Source organism: Theropithecus gelada, chromosome 11 (genome assembly GCF_003255815.1).
Source record: "Theropithecus gelada isolate Dixy chromosome 11, Tgel_1.0, whole genome shotgun sequence".
In the NCBI taxonomy this organism is placed as follows: domain Eukaryota; kingdom Metazoa; phylum Chordata; class Mammalia; order Primates; family Cercopithecidae; genus Theropithecus; species Theropithecus gelada.
In genome coordinates, this window is record NC_037679.1 from 66,658,577 (window position 1) to 66,683,837 (window position 25,261).

General features: G+C 46.9%; 1 protein-coding gene across 3 annotated transcripts in view; it reads left to right on the plus strand.

Moving 5' to 3' along the window:
- The window catches only part of BTBD11 (BTB domain containing 11), a 337,775-nt gene that overhangs the window by 272,726 nt on the left and 39,788 nt on the right, over positions 1–25,261 (plus strand). For 2 of the 3 annotated variants that reach the window (XM_025401973.1, XM_025401975.1), the window contains 7 exons: positions 14,448–14,613; positions 17,041–17,130; positions 19,293–19,394; positions 21,321–21,414; positions 21,533–21,668; positions 22,388–22,608; positions 24,195–24,373. In XM_025401973.1, the coding sequence (XP_025257758.1) occupies positions 14,448–14,613; positions 17,041–17,130; positions 19,293–19,394; positions 21,321–21,414; positions 21,533–21,668; positions 22,388–22,608; positions 24,195–24,373 (988 nt within the window). The remainder of the gene's footprint in view (positions 1–14,447; positions 14,614–17,040; positions 17,131–19,292; positions 19,395–21,320; positions 21,415–21,532; positions 21,669–22,387; positions 22,609–24,194; positions 24,374–25,261) is intronic. The other variant, XM_025401974.1, reaches the window with a different exon arrangement.

Here is a 25,261-nt window from a genome sequence, read left to right on the forward strand (position 1 = left end):
CCAGCAATAGCCTTCCTGGTTTCAAATCTCATTTCTACCACTGACTAGCTGTGTGACCTTGGGAAAGTTTCTTAGCCTCTCTGTGCTGTCATTTTCTGTTCCAAAAAATTAAGATGAATTTTGTGGGATTCAAGTAAGGATTAGATAAGATGATATATGTGAATGAGTATATATGTATGCATGTTTATTTATACACATATATATGCATTCACATATATTATTTCACATATTTATATTCACATATAGATAGGTAATATTTATATATATAAGCATATGTGTATATATACATATATTCACTTATATATTTATAAATATTGTGTGTGTATATATAATTAGAATAGTTCCTGGCACATAATAAATGCTATGTGTTTACTATAAGTATTATTTGAGAATCGTAAAATACTAGGTATGGAAGCACTCAAGAATGCCTAGCACACTGTTTGACATTTAACAGGTGACAAGAATGAATTAATGAAGATGTCTTAAAATATTAGTTCCTTAATATTCATCTGTAATACTAGAACATATCACATTGCACCCTATTCCAGTCAAGGGTCCAATTGCAAATGCCACCAGGGCCAGGCAGGAAACACACGGGTGGATCCAGTTGAATGTGGGACAACAGGGGGAACTGAGCAAGTGTGTGTCCCATATAAAAGTTTTCAAATTTGGCCTGGTGCAGTGGCTCACGCCTGTAATCCCAGCACTTTGGGAGTTCCAGGCGGGTGGATCACTTGAGGTCAGGAGTTCAAGACCAGCCTGGCCAACATGGTGAAACCCCGTTTCTTCTAAAAATACAAAAATTAGCCAGGCATGGTGGTGGATGACTGTAATCCCAGCTGTAATCAGGAGGCTGAGGCAGGAGAATGACTTGAACTTGGCAGGTGGAGGTTTCAGTGAGCTGAGATCACACTACTGTACTCTAGCCTGGGTGACAGAGCAAGACTCCATCTCAAACAACAACAACAAAATAGTCTTCAAACACGGTATTGGCACACAGCATGAGTCTTAGGATTGCACTGGCCACAAGCCCTAGAGTTTTCCCCCTCTGCATCCAGGCCAAGAGCCTCTCCCTCCTTCCCTCCCTACTCGCCTTACCCCTCCACCTTCCTTCCCCCTTCCTTAAGTTCTGTTCCACTCACACCTCCCTGCCTCACAATAAGAACAGAATGTGGCTTTCCTTGTGGCTCTTTGAGAATCGCTGGGGTTGCTTTTAAATAAAAGCATAAAACAGCAAATCTTGCTCTTGTCCCATCTCAGGCTGACTTTATTCAGGTGTCCAGTAAACTTAGAAACTAGAGCTGGACACAGCAGACACCTGCAACCCTGGTGCATCCCTTAGAGTCCTACCAGACAGCCTGGAGTGTAACCACAGACAAACTCAACGGCACATTGTTGTGCTTTTTTAAAGCCCTGTGGGCCATAAATGCATCACCAGACTCTCATAAATGAAACCCCTACTCTCCTAGATATTCTGAGTCTGCAGACTCCAACATTCTTATCTTGAGCTCCAGAAATTAGGAAATTGGAGAAAGCAGCCAGATCTGGCCCAGTAAATTCCAGGAAAGACATGTTTCCATTCTTACCTATTAAGACAGTAGCCATAATGGGCATTGTCTTAGTCCATTTTCTGTTGCTATAACAGAATACCACAGAATGGGCATTTATAAAGAAAGGAGCTTTATTTGGCTCACAGTTCTAGAGTCTGGAAAGTCCAAGAGTGTGGCACCAGCATCTGGTGAGAGTCATCCCATGGCAGAAGGGCAAGTGAGCATGCACGATACGGAGAGAATGGCAGCTGACCTCACCTCTGCAATAACTAGCCCACTCCCATGATAATAGCACTAACCCATTCTTGAGGGCAGAGCTCTCATCACCCAATCACCTTCCAAAGATCCCACCTCAAAACACTACCACAATAGCAATTACATTTCAATTAGTTTTGGTGGGGACATTCAAACTACAGCAGGCAGGTATTTTCTGAGTTCATGTATTAGATAGATGGCCAGCTTCCATAACAGAGTGATTCCAGAGTACAGTGGCTTGACTAAGACAGATGATATTTCTCTGTCATGTAATATATCAGCCATTGCAGGTTGGTGGGGTGACTTCTCCACAAGATATTTAGAGGACCCAAGTTCCTTTCATCTTGTTGCTTTGCAGTTCCTTGAAAGCATGAGTCAGCAAACTATGGCCCCTGGGTCAGCCTTCTGTTTAAATAAAGTTTTATTGGAACACAGCCACACCTATTTGTTTACTGTTTTCAAGCTCTAACAGCAGAATTGACTAATTACAACAGAGACCATACGGCCTACAAGCCTAAATTATTGACTGTGTTGCCTTTTAAGAAGAAGTCGGCCCTGGAGCATTAGGCTTACCTGCATAGTCAAAGCTAGGACACTGGCAAGTCTGCTTATCAGCTGGGGAAAGGGACAAAGGGAAAGTCAGAGCTAGGAGCTTCCATTTAATCAAATGACATTGTGTCATGCTGGTAAATGTTTAACAATCTTCTGTCCCAGGAGGGTGGTGAGAGCCGTGATTTGCAGTGTTTGCCAATTTCCATGGTGTACATACCCCCAGTATGGCTGATTTCAAGTTAGCAATGAGTTGTTACTGAACACAGGATGGGGAAGATGCACACAGTTGGCTTTCACAAGCCAGCAAGATCTGGCTTCGGCTCACCACTGGACACAAATGTTACCCATGCCACTTCTACTCACGTTTTGTTGGTGAGAACTTAATCACATGGCTGTAGCCAGCCACAGAGTCTGGAAAATGTATTCCCTAACTAAGTGACCCTGCACCCAGCCAAAACTCAGTGACACAGGTGATTCTATATTACTATGAAGAAGAAGTGGAGAACAATGGTGGGGATGGTTAAAACTCATTGCCACACATTTCTTTCCCAGGTGATCTTCTTGACCACAGGAATAAATGTTTGCATGAGATAAGACCAAAAACAGAGAAGCTAATATGCTGGGATAGAGTAAAGGAGAAAAGCTATTATGCAGTAAAGAATGGTTCATGAGTACCAGAAGACATGTAATAAACTCAGGGAATGTCCATGCTGGGAGGTACCCAAGAGCTTGACTAGCCTAACATCCCCATTTTACAGACAAGGAAACTAAAGTTGTTAGAAGAAATGTGATTTGTCCAAAGTCACACAGCTAATGGGTGATACAGTCATGATATAACCACATTCATCTGGGCCCTTATGGTGTCTCTGCTCCTGCATTACCCGTTGCTTTCAGAACTTTTCTCAAGGGCTTGGGTGTTCCTCCTTCCTGGCTAAGTCTGGACACGGCTTCAGAATCCCCCTTGACACCATCCTCCAGTCAACAATAGCAGTGAATCAGAGTTGATGCACAAGTTGAACCCTGTCTGCCATCCTTGGTTTAGGTGTTGTTTCAAGGCCACCATGAGATTCCCCAGAGATCCTGAACAGGTGTTGGAGTGTTGACTGCCTGGAGTGTTTCTGCTGCATTTCAGGTGGCTGCCTAGGTCCAGGTCATCTAGATGTTTCTAGTCTATATGAGTATTACACATCCCACTTTTCTCGGTGCCTGTCCATAAACAGCGCCCCAGCCTAACAAAAACAGATTCGTGTGTATGATCTCACTTCATCCTCACCAAAATCTTAACACATATGGACTGTTCTCCCCATTTAATAGATGAGAAAGTGGAAGCATAGCCACAGATGGCATAGTTTGCTGAAGGTAACACAGCAAGGACATGTGCTGTGTCCGCATGCATTTCAACTCCAGCAGTTTCCTGCCACCCTTCAATGATGTCCTGAGTATCCAGACAAGTGAAATCAGCATTATTGTCTACTGGATACCATCCATCTCTGTTATGCCCACAGAGGAATATGAAAGGCTGGCGACTTGGTCCTTAATTACTATTTTGAGTTAGTGTTGTACTCTCATTTCCCCTCCCCCCACCAGCTACCTTCATTTTCACTTATGTCGTTACCTGCGTACCGAACAGCTCACTTAACTTCCTTTTCCACGACAGCCTTGTGAGGCTGGAGGCGCGTCTGACTCATTTGCTGCTTCATCACAGCACCTAATCCAGTGCCTGGCCAGTACTGGAGCCCAATAAATATGCATGTGTGAATTATTATGTGCCAATTAAAAATAATTATAAAGGCCAAAAAAAAAGTCTGTATGAATGAATGAGTGATGGTATTTCCCTCAGACTCTGAGGTTCTCCAGAGCAGAAATCACACCCTATTGGCCTCTGTGGATCCCCAGTGTGTGGCACAGAGTAGGTATTCAGTAATGTTGAATTTTGTGGAGTGGGCTGGGATGGAGTATGGGCATTCACCCACAAACACAGGTCGTACTTGAGCCTGGACTTTGGAATGAGACAGATCTGGGTTGAAATTGAAGTCTAAGAAGCTGAGTGACTTTAGGGCCAGATATGTAACTCCTCTGAGTCTCTGTTTCCTCATCTGTAAAAGGGGGACATGAAAGCTTACCTTTTGGGGTTCCTGAGGGTTTAAGCAAGATTCAGGTTTGGGCTGAGGAGTCAGGAGGCCTGGGTTGAGTGCCAGCTCCATCAGCTACAAGCTGTGCGACCTTGAGCAACCGATATGCAACCTCGATGCCACAATTTTTCTTCTGTAAGACGAGCAGAACAGTCCACGGTTTATGAGGTCATTTTGAAGATTTAAGTGAGCTATTATATGTGAAATACTTAACAAATGAAAAGCTGTCTATAAATGCCAGTCATCATTATGATATTAACTAGAGTGCGTTAGGAAAGCTGTTTGTAAATGTTTACTGTGCCTTTGGTTATTGTTACTATCTTTGCTGTCTTTCAAGACAACTAATCTGACTGCTGGATGGAGCCATAGTGTAACCCAAACCACAATTCCCAGGGGCCCAAGCAGCAGAACGGGGCTGCATCCTCTCATATTTATCCCCACAACAGCCAAACACCTCAGCCTGCACCGTCCAGTGGTGGGCTTCAGGAATCTTCCATGTGAGCAAGGAAAAGTGACTTTTCCTCTCACGCAGCTCCCCAGGCAGATGGCTGCTGCCTTGGAGAGGAGCCTTGGAAGTTGCTCTGTTGCAGATTGCCAACTGCTGGTGAGACCCAGATGAATGAGAACAGAAACACATGGACAGGGAAGCGAGAAGCCACCGGAGACACGGCAGAGCTCTCACGAGGCCCTGCACGTGACAGGCCACAAGGAGGGCTGGGCTCAGAGGGTCCAGGCCCTAGAACAATTGGAAAAGGCCTTGGCAGCAAGGAAGGACCTGCCCTGAGATTGGAGGACTGTGTGGCTGAAGGATGGTGGTGGGGAGTGTCCAGATGGCCTGATTAAATCCCTGGAGAGAGGACCTGCAATTATAAAATCATAGCAATGAATTACCCATTCCATGTATTAGGCAATTATTATCATCACACACGGTGCTAAGTGGTTCAAAAGTATTATCTCTTTTAAACCTCATTGCAGATGTAGACAGTGAGGACTGTTACCATCGTCCCTGTTTTGCAGAGGGGGAGACTGAGGCTTAGAGAGTTTTTTTCACCTGCCCAAGATGCCTTAGCAAGTAGGTGCTAGGATGTGAATTTTGGTCTTAGGCACCAGCCTCTCCTGCCTCTGTGAGGGCAAAGCTTTGGATTCAGACACCAGACCTTCGCCTCAGTTTCCTTGCTGATAGAATGTGAATAATGATGATGATCTCCTCCCAAGAGAGGATCCACTGAAGTGGTGAAAATTGGCTGTTTAGCACACTGTGTGAAACACAATAAGCATGTAATAAAGGGTGGTGTTTGTATGAGTGATCATGGTTATTGGGGCTGCTTGGGCCTTTCGCGTTACAGGATCTCAGAGTCATAGTATAAGGAATCCCTTTGGAAGCCTGCGCTTCCAAGCCACAGCAGCCCAGTGCTGGGCAGCACCTCACTAAGAACTGGGCCATGCAGAGTGATCAGCAGGATGGACTATGGAGCCAGACTGCTGGGTTCAAATCCTGACTCCTACTCAGCTGTGTGACAATGAGCAGGTTGATTAACCCCTCTGTGCCCATTTTCCTTATCTGTGAAATAAATTTAAAATAATAGTGCCTTCATCATAGGGTTATTATGAGGATTCAACAAGTTCATATTTATAAAAAGTTTATACTATGCCTGGCAAATAGTAAGTGCTGTGTAAGTATTTGTTAATAAAGCATGTTAAGTAAGATTAGTGTTCCCATTTTACATATGAGAAAACAAAATGAAATTAAAGCCGTGCCAGGTTGCCTGGTGAGTGAGGGTACAGCCAAGGGATGAACCGGGGCAGCCTGGCCTCCGAGCCCAGATCCTCGGGGGTGGCCTTAACAGAGTTACACTGGAGTAAAACTCTCAGGGAACCTGGGAGCAGCCGGTTACCTTCTAGAGACAGTGAGGCCAGGATTGGTCCTTGGAATCAGAGAGAAAAAGGAGGGCCATGAGCCTGGTAGGGTAGGCCCACAGCACCCTAAGGGGCTCTGAACTATTCCAGAAACTGCGTTCATCTAGCACTGACTCCCTCCCCACCCTCTACTATCACTTACAAAACCATGCGGGACAGGGTTGGCAGCCTTCCCGGGGGCCAGGGTTTCCCCATTGGGTAAGGTCTACTGTGATTCTGGTGGTGTTTGTTAGACATGATATCTAATTTGAGACCTTAAAACACACTTGGACTGTAGTCTCTGTGTCTCTGTATTTGCTTTTTCCAAATACAGTATATTCTTTCCAAAGTCTGCACTTTGCTTTGTAATTTGTTTAATGATTATCACAGGAGATCTCTGACACTTAATGAGAGCTGTGTGCTGAGCGTGGTACTCTGCTAAGCACTATACACAAATTATCTTATTTCATTCATATCCAAAATCCTGTAAAGAAGGTATGACTAAGTTCACTGTACAGGTGAGAAAACAGAGCAACAAAGTGGTTATGTAACTGGCCCTGAGATCACACAACTGCCAAGTAGCAGATTTGGGATTTGAGATACCAGAGTTTATGCTCATAATTGCTATACTAGCTTTAAAACGTAATAAATGCATAAAGATGTCCAGGACCTCACCAGCTTGCATTTGGCACTCAGAAAGCACCCAGAGATCAGCAGAATGCATTAACTCCCCGCCTCAGTGCCGCCTCCTTCCCAAGAGAGAGAAAGCAACACCATCACTTGCTGTCCTCAGGCCTGCAAGCCTCCTGGAAAACATCTTTCTAAAGTTATGTCCCTGAAGTGGTGGAAGATATTGAGCCTATCTCTCGGGGCTGGGGCACTTGAAAATTAGAGAAATTGACCACCTCGGTAGTTGCCCTCTCACTTAAATTGATCAGGTTTTATACTGCATCATTGAAAGCCTCTTGAAGGGAAAACCATAAAGCTGGTTGCCTTCTAGTGATGCCCCAGGTGACCAGCTGAATAGATTTCTGCATAAATAAGTCAGGCACTCAGGAGGGCACACTTATTTGTCCAGGCCGCGGAGGGCCATGTTGGTTTACAGTGGTGGAGATCCTTCAGGAACTTTCTGGAAAGACTGTATGGGGCTCTCAGCCACATTTACAGACATGCTACAGGAACTTTTTTTTTTTTTTTGCAGACTTAAACATTTCCAACAAATCGGGTTGAACAGAAAGTCACAGTTGTCATAGATTTTTATGGAAAATGTTTCTTACCTGCTCTAGTTCACTTGCCTGACTTACCTGGTAAAATTCAGTAACCACAGCCATTATTTATTATTTATTTTGGATGACCAAGGGATTATTGATAAACAGATGCCTTCTGGGGCCTCCTTTCAAGAATGAAGACCACACAATGTCAAAGGACACTCTCTTCAGTAAAAGGTTTTGGGGACACTGGATATCCACATGCAGAAGAATGAAATTGAACCCTTATGTCATCCATATACACAAATCAGCTCAAAATGTAAGACCTGAAACTGTAAAACCACTAGAAAACACAGGTGGAAATTTCCATAACATTGGCCTGGGCAATTATTTTTTTGGTGATGACTCCAAAAGCACAGGCAACAACAGCAAAAATAGACAAATGGGATTGCATCACATTAAAGAGCTTCTGCACAGCAAAGGAAACAATCAACAGGGTGAAGAGACAACTTATGGAATGGGAGAAAATACTTGCAAATCATACATCTGATATGGGGTTAATATCCAAAATATATCAGGAACTCAAACAACTCAATAGCAAGGAAATTATCCGATTAAAAACATGAGTGAAGGCCAGGTGCGGTTGCTCACGTCTGTAATCCCAGCGCATTGGGAGGCTGAGGCAGGAGGATCATGAGGTCAAGAGATCGAGACCATCCTGGCTAACACAGTGAAACCCCATCTCTACTAAAAATACAAAAAATTAGCCAGGTGTGGTGGCAGGCGCCTGTAGTCCCAGCTACTTGGGAGGCTGAGGCAGGAGAATGGCGTAAACCAGGAAGACGGAGCTTGCAGTGAGCCGAGATCACGCCACTGCACTCCAGCCTGGGTGATAGAGTGAGACTCCGTCTCAAAAAAAATGAGTGAAGGCCGGGCACAGTGACTCACACCTGTAATCCTAGCACTTTGGGAGGCCAAAGCAGGCAGATCACTTGAGCTCGAGTTCGAGATCAGCCTGGCCAACATAGAGAAACTCTGTCTCTACTAAAAATATAAAAATTAGCTGGGCTTGCTGGTGTATGCCTGTAATCCCAGCTACTCAGGTGGCCGAGGCATGAGAGTCGCTTGAACCCAGGAGGCAGAGGCTGCAGTGAGCTAAGATTGCACTACTGCACTCCAACCTGGACAACAGAGAGAATAAAAATAATGAGCAAAGGTCCTAAACATGTCATTTCTCAAAAGAAGACATACAAATGGCCAACAGGTATATGAAAAAATGCTCAATATTGCTAATCATCAAGGAATGCAAATTAAAACTACAATGAGATATCGCTTCACACCTGTTAGAATGGCGGTTACCCAAAAGATGAAATATAAAAGTGTTGGCAAGGGTGTCAAGAAAAGGAACCCTTGTACACTGTTGGTGGGAATGTAAATTATTACAGCCATTATGGAAAATGGTGTGGAAGTTCCTCAAAAAATTAAAAATAGAACTACTATATGATCCAGGAATCCCATCACTGGCTGTATATCCAAAGGAAATGAAATCAGTATATCAGAGAGATCTCCGCACTCCTATGTTTATTGCAGCACTGTTCACAATTGCCAAAATATGGAATCAACCTGCCTATCAACAGATGAATGGATAAAGAAAATGTGGAATATATGCACAGTGGAATTACTATTCAGTCTTAAAAAAAAAAAGAAGGAAATCCTGTCATTTGTGACAAAGTCGATAAACCTGGAGAACGTTATGTTAAGTGAAATAAGCCAGGCACAAAAGGACAAACACCACATGATCTCGCCATAAATAAATATGTGCAGTAAGTAATGCATTTGGTAATTAGCCTGATTTGGCCATACCACAGTGTATTCATGTGGTGCATCATAAATACATACCATGCTTAATGGTTAATTAAAACGTAATTGATTTTTTTAAGAATGAATGGTAGATCATGCATGTCTCACCTATCCATTGGTGCAGTGTGTGTCAGGCACTGATGAGTATACAATAGACAACGAGGTAGATGTGGTCCTGCCCCCTGGAGACTGGCATGCTATTGGAAAAAACAAATATTTTTAAAGTAAATAAAATAGTCACAAACTGTGAAAAATGCTAACAAGGAGACAAACAAAATTGGCCTGGAGAGCCCTGGCTTGGATGGACGTGTCAGAAATGTCCTGCAGAGAGCCAGGGGAAGGACCTTCCAGGGAGAGGGAACCGCAGGAGCTGAGTCCTCTAGGCAGGAAGGCCACTGCCTGCTGAAGGGTCAGAAGAAAGAGGAGAGTCGCTGTTGCAGAGTGAAGGAGGGAGACAAGCCGGGAAGGGGGTGGGGCCCAGAGCCTGTAGAGCTCAGCAGGCCCTGCCTGGAGAGCTGGACTTTATCCTCAGTACACTGGAAGGCAGTGGAAGGTTTTAAGCAGGGGCATAGCATGGTTCTACTGATGTTTTAAGCTCACTCTGACCTTGTGTAAGAGACTGGTTTGGATGGGGAGAATGAAAGCAGGAAGACCAGCTAGGAGGCTGTGGCAGTAACTGGATACCTCAGAGATGGAGGCTGTTCTTTGAGACCCAGGTAGGGCAGCCGAGGTGGAGAGAAGTGGATGGATTTGGGATTTCATTAGCAAAACCAACAGCTAATGGAATGGATATGGGCATGAGAAAAGGTTCTGGCCTTAGTACCTGGGTGGACAGTGGTGCTGTTTACTGAGATGGGATGACTGAGGGACAAGTTTGGAGGAAGGGGATAGGAGAGTTAATGAAAAGTTCCATTTGGGACCTGCTAAATTTAAGGGTCTGAGAGCCACCCAGAGCTGAGCTCAAGGAGACAGCTATATGTGTGGAGTCATAGGCATGGTGGAGGGAGAGGGCCAGATCCCACTGAAGAGGGCAGGATGAGGGGTCAGGTCAAAATCTGGCCCACCACTTACCAGCTCTGTGACTTTGACAGTTTTCTTAAAGTTTCCTCCTCTGTGGAGTGGGGCTTCCGGCAGCTCCTACCTACATCAGGATTTGTTGTGATGGTTTGAATTCGTACACAGAAAGAGCTTACATTTCAATAGTGAGAATTCAGTAAATGTCAGCTTCCTGTAATAACAATTATCATCATCTTAGCTACAGTAATTTTCTTGCCATTTGTCTCTTTCTAATTAGAATCAAGTACCTTGATAGCTGGTAAACACTTCTCCTGATGTTCTTGGAATTATTCATTTACGAGTCTGTGAGCTCTGAGAACACAGGGTCTGTGTCTCCCACCTTTGTAGTCCCGTAGTGTGGGGCCCAGCACACTGTAGGTGCCCAGTAATGTTTATCCAGTCATATGGAATGAAGAATGTATATTTTTCATGCAAAAATGCATATTTGATTGAATCCATCAAGCATGAAGGATATCAGAAGGAACTTAGACAAAAAAGAAGAAACTCCAATGGATGTCTTTCTGTGACAATAATTTACAGCATCTTTGCTCCCAAGAATGGAGCTCTTGCTTTCAGAAAGGAGCCTCTTCCAGAATTGGATAGTGGTCTGTGAGAAAGGTTTTCTCTATAGTGAGTCAAATCTGATACCTCCCTGGGATTTGCACACACACAACCCCAACTGAGGGTCCAGAATTTTCAGTACGGCACATCCAGGCCTGTGCGCACCTCTCCCGGAAGCCTCTGTGATGTGTGCTCTGGGACCTTGCTCTCTTACTCTGGCCTGCCTCCCTCTGTCATGTTCATTTTGTCTGAAGCTCCTTCCTTACCCATTTTTCAGGGATTGTTGGTCCCTTGGATGAAGCCCACAGTCGCAGCAAGGGTCCCCCCTCCTCCCCTGGAGATAGATGCTGTGTTTACATTCTGGAAGGATCCATGGTTTCTCCTTGTGTTCTTTCTGGGCCCCTAGTCTCTGCCCTCTCCCAGATAAAAGTCAAGACACCCAGTTATACTTCAGTTTCAGATAAACAATGAATAATGTTTTTAGTATAAGTGTGTCCCATGAAATATTTCTCAAGTATTTTTTTTGCTAAATCTGGTAACCCTAGCTGTAGGAGAGCCACGTTCAAGGCCCCCATGAGCTGGGCCAAGAAGTTCTATGGCTCAGCCACGTTCTGTGCCCTAGAAGCTCAGGTCTCGGATGCTGATGCCATAGACTGAAGCCAGGCCCCGGTCCTCCAGCCAGTCCTCCGCCACTATCAGGGTAACCCTCTGTCTTCCTTGGATAGCCTTTCAACAGCGTTTGGGTGTTCTTGACTTTCCCACCTGCCATGAAAAGCGCTTAATCCTGGAGTCCAGATTCTGATCAACTCTGGGCCCCTAAGTACCTTTCATTGTCCCTCCCAGGACTCTCCTACAAATAGGCCCTTGGAGGCCTGGCCTGACGCTTAGGTCCTGAGACAGGTGTGCAGAGCAGACCCCCCAGCTCAACACCAGGCTTCTGGCTCCAGTCCTGGGAGTCCATCTGCATCCCAGCAGGTCCCCCTGGTGGCCAGAAGCAAACGCTTCATGTCTAGCATCTAGAGCCAAAGCATCTCCTACCCCTGGGTTCCCATTCCGGGATAGTTTTCAGACCAAGGCTCCTCCGCAGAGATGAGTGATATGTCAGGAAACCAGGGACAGGCCAGGGCCACACACATCACATTCACTTATTGGGACTCTTGTGGTCATTCACTCCTCAGGTGCTCAGGAGTCTCAGCGCCATAAACCTGGGACAATGGCCCCCTCTCATTCCTCACAAACTTCGCCCTTACTTCCACCACAAAGTGGGTTCATTAGAGGCAGGAACAGAACCAGGAATCTCAAACACCAGGCTCCTCCCCTTAGTTCCCACCCCCTGAGTCAGCAAGCAGGGGGAGCGTGCGGGGGTCTGGGACAGCTCTGACTCCAGCTGACACACCTGCCTCTGGGTAGGGGCGGTGCGTATCTGAGAAGCGGGCAGGCACACATGGAGAAGACAGAGTCCACGCCCTCTGCTCCATCCCAGAAGCCACTATGTCAACTTAGCCCCTCATCACTTCACACTTTGGCAGTGGCTTCTGTCCACTCAGCTGGTTCAGTTGGCTCTAGCACGTCTCCCGGCCTCTAGAGTTGGCTCAGGCCCACCCTCCATCCTCTCCTAGGGTTGGCCATCCAACCATATCACTCCCCTCACGGCTTTTAAGGATAAAGTCTGAAGCCTTAAGGACTATGTCACATGTCCTCTGTGGTCTAGGCCCTGCTTACCTCAGCTTCTGCCTAGAAGTTTATGCCCCAGAAACACTAAAACCTCCGTGGTTACCCTCACACAGCCTGCATGTCTCGACACCATACTTTTGCTCATACTGGTCCTGCTCACAGCTTTTCTGCTCTCTCTTCTCCTATCTCCTGAGTTAAGACACAAGCCAGATGCAGTTGCTCATGCTTGTAATTCCAGCACTTTGAAAGGCCAAGGCAGGAGAATTGCTCGAGACCAGGAGTTCGAGAGCAGCCTGGGCAACATAACAAGACCCTGTCTTTACAAAAACAAATTTTTGATGAGCTGGGTGTGGTGGTGCATCCCCATAGTCTCAGCTACCGGAGTAACTAAGACAGGAAGATCACTTGAGCCCAGAGGTCTGAGGCTGCAGTGAGCTATGATCGCACCACTGCATTCTAGCCTGGGCAACAGAGCAAGACCCTGCCTCAAAAATTAAAATAAAATAAAATAAAAATAAAATAAAATAAAAAGACACAGATAGCCCAATGGTCATCTCCCTCAGGAAGCCTTGCTGGATCCCCTAGTCTCTGCCTGGCCACTTCCTTGCACTCCCACAGCACATGTGTTCTGTAACAGTGCATGCCTCTTACCCCTCAATTCTTGCATTTGCCACATTGAATTATAACAACCCATTCCTGTGTCCTCTCCTTTTCCAGGCAGTGGGGCCCCAAGGGCAGGGATGGTGACATGTTGACCTTTGTGTTTTCAGCACCTAGAACAGAGCTTAGCAGAAACAGGTATTCAATAAATGCTTAGTGATTTGATTTAATAATTAATTGACTGATCAGTTCATTGTGAGAAGGAAGTAACATCCTTTATAAGCAGAATTTGTAGCACCTTCTTGATTCCATTGATTCTCCTCCCCACCCTTCCCTAACCTCTTTCTCAATGCTCCGGGCTGGCTGGATGACAACTTCCCATGCACCTTGCCATTTATATTCCCGTTTGATCTTGCCAGTTCTCTGTCTTGCGACTGTTTTGAATGCAGAGAATCCACCCAGTATGTGTTCATTCAGCTCCCATTAACCTCTGTGTCCTTTGCCCTCTCGGGCCCTGGGATGGAGAGGCTCACCAGACAAGGCCCTTGATCTCAGAAGTCCCCAGCCTAGAGCAGGCAGTCAGACAAATAAACAGGCAAATAGTTAGGTCCTGTGATTGCAGGACAGGGGGACGGTAGATGAACAGGCCAGCTCTCCACACAGACCACCTGGGTTCAAATCCTAGCTCCACTGCTTTCACACTGTGTAGCCTTGGACAGGGCCCTTATCTGCGTCTGTTTCCCCATGGGTAAAAGAGAGGTCACAGGATTTACCTCTTGGGCTATGTGGGGATTCAATGAATTAATTCATGCAAAGAGCTTAGCAAGAGTGCCTAGTCCATAGTAAATATTCAATACGTATTAGTCGTTATGTGACTTAGCTCAGTATGCTACGGGAGCACACAAGAGACTAGACAGATTCACAGCAGTCATAAAGGACAAAGGATCAAGAGACATCCGGAGACAATCATTTTAATTGGAGTCTAGGAACAGGCAATTTACATGAAACACAAATGCAGTGTTCCAGGGTACTTCCTGCAGAGTTTGTCCCTGTGCCCCTCTGGGAAGCTGCTGCACCCGCATGATGTCTCTTCCCTTCCTTAGGGCTGACGACTGCTTTTGTGCATCTCGGAAGCTGGATGCAGTGGCCATCGAAGCCAAGTTTAAGCAAGACCTGGGTTTCCGGATGCTGAACTGTGGACGAACAGACTTGGTGAAGCAGGCGGTGTCTCTGCTGGGGCCTGATGGGATCAATACCATGAGTGAACAGGTACAGGGGCCAAGGGTCTGAACGCTCCCCACCTCCTCCATGTGCACCAGCCCTGGCAAGACAGAGACAGCTGGTGAATCCCCACCGCAGGCGTTGGGCAGAGGCTCCCCCTGCTGACGGTTTAGATTGCTTGCTTGCTTGTGTTTTTCTTCAGTTTTTAAAATATCTTAGAAAAATACTGTGGTTCATCTTTATAGAAGTAGCACATGATCATTGCAGCTGAAATGGAAAAGGGAGGAAAAATAGGCCCATTCCAGAAAGGAAATAATGCCATCACCATGTAACCATCATTTATATTTAGTATCTGTCCTTCAAGTCCTTCTTCCAGGGTGGTTAAAATTAGTTCTCTGCTTGTCTGTCTGTTCCTGCACAGGACAAGCCCAGACAGATTTCATCAAACTTTTAGAGTATGTTTAAGATGCACAAAAGTCATTCTGGGGACCCTAGGAGGTGCCTCAGAGATAGGCAGCTATCCCCCCTAACTCCTGAAACTGAGGTACAGTGAGAGATACGTGGGCCCACCAGTCAGGGAGATACCTTGTGTGGTGAACTGTCATGGACAGAGAAAACAAACAGCAGTTATAAATGCAAGTCTCACATGGAAAGTCACAAGAGACAGATGGGGCCGCTTCTCACATGGCAGCTCATGCAGTGAGTTCCAGAGAGGGAATGACAGGGACTATTTATTTAACTACAGCTATAGTAATTTTATTGAGCAACACCAAGGAGCTCTAATACACACAAACACAAACGCAGACATACATGTATATTTATATTCTTTTTAAAACCCCAGTGATTTATTACATTTTGCCTTTTTCAATGTTTTATATTAAAGTTCCTTTGCAATATTGTTGAATATTCTTTTTTTTTTTTAAGAGATGAGATCCCACTATGTTGTCCAGGCTGGCCTTGAACTCTTAGGCTCAAGAGATCCTCCTGCCTCAGCCTCCTGAGAAGCTGGGACTACAGGTGTGCACCACCACATCCAGCTTATTTTTATATTTTTTATAGACACAGGGTCTCGCTACACTGCCCAGGCTGGTCTTGAACTCTTGGCCTCAAGGGATCCTCCCACCTTGGCCTCCCAAAATGCTGGGATTACAGGCATGAGCCACTGGGCCCAGTGTCTTTTTTTTAAAATCACTTTTAATGGCTACACAAAATGGTCATTATTATTTATTCATTGACCAGGCCTCAATTGTTGGAAATTTAGGTCGTTTCAAATTATTTTTATTAATAATGCTAAGCTAAATATATTTACACGAGTCTTTGTTCAAATCTGTGATTATTTCATTAGGGAAATTTTTTAAATGCAAATAGTGGCTCAAACGCACCCGCTTTTCTTAAGGTTCTCAATCTTAAATTACTTTCCCAGAACTTTTGTTTCCTTTTACACACCCTCCAGCTATATGTGTGTTCACTATTACTGTTCTGCTTATCTTTCGCCTGTTTTTCATTAGAGCTTTACTGTTTTTCTTCTTTATTCAGGAGTGCTGTTTACGTATTAGGGACATACTCCTTTGTTATAATGTGATAAATATGCCTCAATTCTTTGTTTACCTTTTGATTTTGCTTATAATGTTTTCAATTACACGTCCTCAATGCTGTAATGATTTTCGTTTGTGATTTCTTCCATTCCTTTTGTGCCTAGAAAGAGATCCACAAACCAGTTAGGTATCTTTTATGGTTTTAATTTTTGCTGTATATCTCTAATCAAACTAGAAATGATTTTGATGTGTGGCGTGAGAAAAGTCTCTAATTTGGATGTTTTCCCAAATAACCGACTTCATGACACTGTTTGTTGAAAATCCATCCTTTCCTTCTGTTGGTTGTGATGCTTCGTTTACAGAAACAAGGGTCATTGGTGAATCTGGTATTCCTGAAGGCCATTCCTCATTCACTTGCCTTTTGCTTGCAAATGACCATGTCAAACCAGATGCAGTGATGGGCAACGCCACATGCTCAGAGGCACTCAATTTCCCTTGATGCTGACCAGCAGCTTTTATAGAGCAAAGATGACACTTGTTATATTGTGAAAGAGAAAATGTCAGATAAACAGTGTTTACCAATGAGGTAGCTTAGGGCTGATAATGCAGAATCAATCTAGAAAGTTCCTAAGAGCTTTAAGGGTTTAACAAACACCCTTAGGTCTGTTGCACCCTGAGACAGGCAAAGGAACGAAAATCCTCCAAGGCAAGGAAAGATAAATGCTGAGAAGGCCGTGGAGGCTACCTCATTGCCTCTAATTTGGTTTCCACATATGGAGGGTTGTGACCTTACGAGTCGCAGCACTGCACGTTTATTTTTGTCATGCCAGAGCACAAGCATGGTCTCCGAAACACAAGTAAGATTTTTCATTTGTTATCGTCGACTGACCACGGCCACCTTGTAAACGTTCTCTGTTCTCTGGTTTTTAACTCACCGCAGGGCATGACTCCCCTGATGTATGCCTGCGTCCGTGGGGACGAGGCGATGGTTCAGATGCTGCTGGATGCCGGAGCTGACCTGAATGTGGAGGTGAGGGTGCAGAGGCCTGCAGGGCCCCTCGGCCAGCAGTCCCCAGGGGAAGGCGAGCAAGAAAGGGAGGCTATTTCTCCCAAGAGCTGCCACTGAGGGTGCACAGTGCAACACATAGATCTTCCTGTGTCCTTTTAGTTGCTGTGGCCCTGGTGAGACCACCATCCTGAGGCCCCAGCTCAACCAAACCCCAAGGAGCTGCCTGCATGTATGTTATGTTTAAAAACAACGAACATAACCACAAGGAGCGCTGGCTTTTCCTTGACTCGGCCGTCCCGATTTCCAGAGTTCCCGATTCCCACGGCTGATCCATTTCTTCTAGGATGGGGCAGAAAGAGCACTCCTGAGCCATCAGCCCTCTCTTTCCACTGAACACACAGCAGAGGAGGCACTGACTCAATCCCTACACTGAAGTCTCCCTCCTGCAGATCCTCCATGCTCCCCCTCCAAACCCTGTTTGGCTCACCTTGTTGGCTGAGTTGACAGATCTTAAAGCTAATCTCAGAGCTTCCCTGAGACAATGTGGTCTGGTGGAAAGCATGTCCCCCCAAAAACCCTGCCCTCCCTTCCCCCGTGCAACACTGGCCTTAGAATCTGACAGATTTGGGTTCAAGTTCGGATGCCACCACTGCCCTGGTGACTTGCTTTTGTGCTTGGGCAAGTACCTTAACCTTTTTTCTCCCAATCTGCAGAATGGGAGAATAATCGTAGTTGTCAGAAGGGATATAGAGAGTAAGTTTGGAACTCAGTTAATATTGGTCCCTCCACCCACACCCCAACCTCGTCATAGGTGAAATACCACCTTTTTACCATGTTCTGTGCTGCCTGAAGACCTGCTCTCCCTGGCGGCAAGATATTGGCAGTATCAGACAGCAAAGAGATTGATGGGCTGAAATCATCATTCAGCAACCCTGGGAAACCTTTTCAGTTCAAAATTAGATGCCCTTGCAGTCTCAGTACTGAGTGTGTGTGTTTTTTTAAATGTGAGTTTTATATTTATCTGAGAAAAGCAGACAATAGACATAGTTTTGGATCCAGAATCATTTTGGATCCTATAACTTTGGAATCTGTGAGGATTTTCCCTCCTGCTGTGAATCCTTAAGCACCATGCAGACCCGCGCAAGGGGTCCTCAGCGTTGGGTTCTAGGGCATTCTCGGGTCCTCTCTAGCCCATCCCACGGATCTCAGCTCAGGCCTTCCTCCGGTGGATGCTTAGTGAACCAAACTGCTCTGAGTGAAGCAGGCATTGAGGTTACATGACCCCAGGAGTGTTTGGGAGAAAAGCTCCATGTGGGTGCTGCTCTTGCAAGAGCCTAGCCTTCAGCTGCCCTGTCTCTTCTCTCTTGGCCTGCAGTGTTTTGAGGCCCCCATCCTGAAAGCCCAGTCTCAGATTGTTCATTCGTGATGTGTCCTAGAAAAGCTTCATGCCCATATTGCGGTAGCACCAGAGGGTCCTTGTCAACCAGGAAGCCAGCAGAAGAGTGAAATGAGAACAGGGTAGGGCCAGTTGTGATCAGACGGTGAAGTTCCTCCATCAGACGAGTGATGGACTTCCCTGGCTTGAAAGCTGAAAGCAGACCGTCCCTTGCCTGGGGTTTGCCACCGCTGAGAATCTCTCTTAAAAGTATGGATGGCATGGTAGTGGTATCTCATGCTCTCTGACATCCTGTAGCTCCCAGAACCACCACCCTCTGTTAGGTAGAAAGAGGAAGGAGACAGGCCAGAAAGCTGGCTCATTGTAATCGCCATTACAGCTTCTCCAAAGCACCTTAGAGGCGATCAGAATCATCCATTATTTCCTTTCAGAGAAGCAAAGGAGTCCTTCTTATGCACAGAGGACGTAAAGTCACTGAGACATTTTCTCACTGCCTTCAAGGGTAAAATCTCCAAAACACGGACTTCCAGTGTCCTGGCTTTGGGGAATTGCTTTGGTCTTTGTTCTTACAAACACAAACAGGACAGATCCACGGCTTTGGTGAGAGGTGTTTGGAGCATCCAGCAGTGGAAAATCCCTGCCCTGTATTGCCAGCTCTGCCCAAGGCATCCTCCAGGATGTCTTTTTGTCCATCTCTAGCCCATATGCCCAGCCACAGATAGGTCAAATTTGCTAGCCTAAGTATTGTGAAGGTCACATTTTGAAAATAACTTCGATTTGTTTATAGGTTGTCAGTACTCCTCATAAATATCCATCCGTCCACCCCGAGACCCGCCATTGGACGGCTCTGACTTTTGCTGTGTTGCATGGACATATTCCTGTAGTTCAGGTATTAACGTATTTCCCTATCCACATCTGACCTTTGATTTTACCTCTTCCATAACACACATCTATACCTCTCCCAGCATGCATATTCTCTAAGACATTCATATTGGTTAACTGCAATTCAATATAGCATATTCATATCATGTGAATAAAAATATTATATGTAGTGATCTATATGGCCAGGCTTTAACCAATATGAAATGATCACGTATCCACACACAGCCTCACACACAGAGTGACAGACCCATGAAGTTCTTCCTGGTTGCTCTGGGGTGGGGCTTCAGCTGTTTTCATGGATTTGTTCATTTTGCTTGTTGCAACATGAACATGGTTGCTACTGATACCTTAGAACCTTCCCTTAGGTGTGACCCCTGGTGTTTGTGTAGAATCCAGTGGTTTCCAGCCAGTGGGAGGAAGCATCCAAGACACCAAGGGAGTGTTTCCAAAAGACACTTGCTTGGATCCCACTTCTTGAGAATCAGATCCAGGAGGTCTAGAGTAGGGCCTTGGCTATGTGTCTTCTGAAACAGCTCCAAGCACAGTGACGTGTCCTCATTGGAGGTCCTTTGGGCATATAAATGTGTATTGCTTGCACTTTTTCTGGCTGTTGTAGTTGCTGTTCAGTGAACAGCCATACAGTACATTCTAAATCATAAGCGTGATCTTTACTTCATCAGAAAAGAGAGATCAGCATCCGAGTTCATGACCACACCTGGTCCCGTAGTGAGTGCTGAGCTTTGGGCACATCAGGAACTCACCTCCTTTTGTGTGGTCTATGCCTCTTGATTCCATGCAGAGCAGGGACAGCTCTGCAATGCTGGAATTTTATGGGAATCCTTTGTTGTTTCCTGGGTCATGAGAATCCTTAGAACAGATCCCAAGTCATGTTTCAGGAGGCTGAGAGTGTGACGTGTCACACTGAGAGCTGGCTTCTGCCTATAGAACAGTATGCCCAGTCCACTCCTGGTAGAGGAAACTAAGAAAGAAGGGGTCGGATGGTGGTCTGGTGGACACAGATGTCATTCTTTAACATGCAAGGACATTCTCGACCTTTAAATCAGGAATGGGAACAGTGAGCAGCCAAGCAAAGTCACACAGAAGTCAGGCCACCTCCCTGCCGCAGGGCCAGCGATCACGGAGTGCCAAGTAGGTGGCTCCCCCATGGCCGTGCCCTCAGGGAGCCCTAAGTAGGCAGTAAAGATAGCAGATTTTTCCCCCATTTTCCATCAGCAGTGCTGACAGCACATTCACTGTGAATGAGATCCAGCATGAACAGAATCCCTGCCTCTTTAGGAAGCCCAGCTATCTCAGGGAATGCACAGAATGAAGCCATATGAAGCAAAACTTCTGGAAGCTCACTCTGCCACTTTATTAACTGATCTTGCTGGCCAGAAACCTTAGCATTTGCTAAACTGTCCTCAGGGCCATCCAGGTGGGACCCTGGGGGCCCCCCAAAGTCCTTCAGAACTCTTGAGAGTCTGTGGTTCTACGAGGCTACCCTAGTGCCCTCTGAGGCTTTGTGTAACCAGCCCAAGAGGGGAATCTTCCAGCATTCGTGTGCCAAGGACCTTTAGCCCAGTGCTTCCAGAAATGTTAATGTATGTACACATCCCCTGGAGATCTTGTTAAAATGCAGACTCTCATTCAGTAGACCTGGGTGGGGCCTGAGAGTTAGCATTTCCCACAAGCTCCCAGGTGGTGCTGATGCTGTTGTGCATGGAACACACTCTGAGTAGTCTGGGGTTCTAGCAGCAGTGAGAGGCTCTCAATTCATCCTCTGAGGTACAGTTGCCCTTCAGCCTGTGCACGCGGTCACCGACCCAGAGGGAGGGAAGGAGCGCTGGCATCTCACCGATCCCAGCAGTCTTTCCTGACGCCTGTGCACAGTGTATCTCCTCTCACCGTCTCGATGGCCGCTCTTCCTCCGCAGCTCCTTCTGGATGCTGGGGCCAAGGTGGAAGGCTCGGTGGAGCACGGCGAGGAGAACTACTCGGAAACGCCCCTCCAGCTGGCAGCTGCTGTAGGTAAGAGCTGCCAGTTCTCACCCTGGCCAGGGAGCTCCAGCGCACCCTGGCCCTTGAAGTGCCTGTGACTATATTTTTGCTTTATTCTCTTATAAAACCCCCTTCTCTGGGCTTGCAGGAAATTTTGAGCTGGTTAGTTTGCTGTTGGAGCGTGGTGCCGATCCCCTGATAGGAACCATGTACAGGAATGGAATTTCTACAACCCCCCAGGGTGATATGAACTCTTTCAGCCAGGCTGCAGCCCACGGACACAGGTAGGCTAGGATGGGCCAGAGCCAGAGATCCCGAGTGGTGCTTGTTAAAAATGCAGATTCCCAGGCCTACCCCAGACCCATTGTCTCTCTGGATGTGGGGCCCAGAGGCAGTGTGAGGTGGTCCAGGCCCCGGGCCTGGCCAGAGCGACCCTGCCTGCCAGCTGACAGCCAGCTCCATGCAGTGCACATCCACTCAGAATGCCTTATTTTACCCGCCCCTGGCCAGCTTTAAACTCACGGAGAGACGTCACTCTTGGTTGATTTTGCTCAAGCACGTCATGTCAGCTGCTGTGAAGTATAAGAATCCATTTTAAAAATAATAAAACCTTTTGTGTTTGGTGACTTCCCTTCTACATCTCCTTCAGAATCTCCCCCCTGATCATCAGCTTTCATTACACATAACCCCGAGCAAAGCACATTCACTGTGGAGGGAGGGCAGGCTGACGGTGACAAGTGCAGAGTTCTAGAGCCTTCTAGATTTTTGAGGAAATCACTTAGCTCCAAGTTGCCTCAAGGAAACAAGGCCAGTCATGCCCCATCATCTCCTCCATCCTCAAAACGTGACACCCACTGTTAGGCCTCTGAAAGTGCCACCCGTTGTTCTCATCATCCTCCCACCCAAGTTAGTGGCCCCCTGCTTCCCCAGCCTGCCCTTGCCCTGCCCCAGCAAAGCCACTTCCATCTCTGAGTGTCAACCTCTCTGGGTTTATGATTGACAGGAATGTGTTCCGCAAACTGCTCGCCCAGCCAGAGAAGGAGAAGAGTGATATCCTGTCCCTGGAGGAGATTCTGGCTGAGGGGACTGACCTGGCAGAGACAGCCCCGTCCCCCCTGTGCGCCAGCCGCAACAGCAAGGCCAAACTGAGGGCCCTGAGGGAGGCCATGTATCACAGCGCTGAGCATGGCTACGTGGATGTCACAATTGATATCAGGAGCATAGGTCAGTCTGGGCACCCTCCACCACGGGCACCATGGTGCCACCAGCTTTAGGTCCATACGCACATGAGCACGCATGCATGCACACACACACATGCAAAACACGCACATGCACACACACACAAGGGGGCCCAGGGAGCCTCCCGTTTACCAGTTGAAACACTTCCAGGCCAAGATACCCACACCGTCCCCATAGATAGCAGCGTCCCGCCTGCCCCAAAGACCCGTCCTCAGACCATCTTTCCATGATTCCCAAACACTGGACCCTGGGGCAGGAATTCAAATCACCTGGGGAACTGGTCTGAATACCGATTGCCAGGCCCTACACCCAGAGGCTCTGCTGTCGAGGGTCTGGATGGATAAAGGCTGGAAATCTTTATATTTAACAATCATCCCAGGTGGTTCCCAGTGGTTGAGGAATCACTGCCTTTAGAGCAGCCAAGTCCACGAAGCAGCACTGGGCAGTTGTTAGGGTGAGGGCGCCCCTTTCTTACTACAACTCCTCTTGAGCTTCTGAGGGCAAATCCACTCTCAGGAAGGTTGAGCTGGCTCTTCCTTGGGTGAGCTAGCCCAGAGCCATCTCCTCCGTGTGTCTGGGGAACAAGGCTAGCCTAGCCTTCACCAGCCTAGTGGCTTTCGCTCTGGCTTGGAAACAGCCGGACCTAGCCATGGGTCCCTAAACACAAGGTGTGGCAGATTAAGGCAGGCTGAGGGCTGAGGAAAGACTCCTAATGCTGTTCTGGAAACGACCTCTCTCTCCAGGGAAGGTGGGGAGGGGTTAGTATGTGAAACATTTGTGCTATTGCCCTGGGAGCCCATTTTGCATGATTGTGAAGCTCGAGATTCTGAATGGGCTACTTGTTATAAACAGTAGCGAGACTCCTCGTCCGTCTGTGCCTCTGCATGAGAGGGGAGAGGCAAATTACAGCAATCAGCTGCTGGAGAGGCTCCTGTTAAAGGAGGAAGACCTGATGAAGTACCTGCAGATGGAAATCTTGTTTTGCACAGAGGAGCGGCAGGAATATCCTCCCATGTCTTCTTATTCGGGTGTGAATATCTGTCTTAGCCAGAGCTGTAAATGGTGAAGTCCACCAACGGGTTTCACCAGCTCTAAGCTCTCATCTGGGCATGGATGTGTTCCAGATCCTTGGGCACATCCACTCTTTAATCCTGGGCAAGACTCTTCTCCCCACTGAGCTTCTTTCCCCAGTAAGTAGAGGGGACGGAGCCTATGCGCTCAGAATCCAGAAGTATGGAATATGCATAAGTAGCATGCATAATAATTCCAATATACTACACGATGATTATATCTTGTGAAATGCAGCCCCTAATCATATGAGTAGCATGCAGAGATGGACACCCATAGTTGAGGGATTATGACCTTTAATTTCAACTTTTGCAGGTCTTTGGGAAAAAGTCTACACTTGTTCTATTCGTTGAAAGTCAATCCCTTGGTCTCATCATTTAGTAATGTCCTGGGGAAAAGCCAACTTCCAGATAAAAACTCGCCTACTCCTCTGGTTGTTTTCTGCCTTTCCCCTCTCTCTCCCCCTCCCCTGCCGCCTTCCCTGGCTCCTCTTCCCGCTCCAGGCGTCCCGTGGACTCTACACACCTGGCTGGAGTCTTTGCGGATCGCCTTCCAGCAGCACCGCAGGCCTCTCATCCAGTGCTTGTTAAAGGAGTTTAAGACCATTCAGGAGGAGGAGTACACGGAGGAGCTCGTGACCCAAGGCCTGCCCCTGATGTTTGAGATCCTGAAAGCCAGCAAGGTATGTGGGGTTTGAGGCTGTTGTGGTCATCGGCAGAGAACAAAGCCGGAGGTTCCCAGATCTGAACGGTATTTTAGCCTGGTGTTCCCCTTTGAGTGGGATCACTATGGTCATAGCACCCAGTGGCGAATGTACCCCAGCAGACGAAAGCTACCTGTGCACTCATTTGTGGGGCGGCTGTCTTGCTGAGCATCTGCATGAGCTGAGGCACTTGGGCACATGGGCACATGGACAGCTTAGATACCTTCTAACTCAAGGAACTTGCAGAAGAGCTAGAACGATGATACCAACATGTGTGCCCCAACAGCATTATGAGACAGTTGATAAGACAGTATTAAATGTGGGGGTGCAGACTAGGACAGGTGTGGGAGTTCAGGAGGGAGTAATGGGAGGGTGGGCCCCCCTGAGGTGCTGAGACTAAACCATGTCAGGATGGACGATAGAAATCGGTAGGATGAGGGAAATGGGTGCAGCTTTCTGGATAAATAGAACACAGACCCTGCTGAGGTTTCTGGAAAGCCAGGCCCTGGGAGAAGGCTTTTCAGGTCGAGAGGGTCAAATGAACCTAGCTCTGACCTCTTGGGATTTACCCCTGCTGACGCCTATATCCCCAGCAACAGGGAAATGCAGCCTCTTCCTAACAGCAGTCCAGCCTTTCAACTATTACAACATTAATTCTTAAAAATCTCTTTGGGGTTGTTTGGTGATGCTCTCTAGACACTCCAGTCCCCACAGGACCCCAGCACCAGCCCTCTCACCTCTTTGCCCCAGAACAGCCTTTGTGGAACTCTGGGGTCTACCACGGAGCCTGGGAAGTCTCAGTGGAAATTGGCCTCTGAACCAAAGGGCAGTGTGGGTCCCCCTGCCAGACTGGGCTGCGTGACTGTC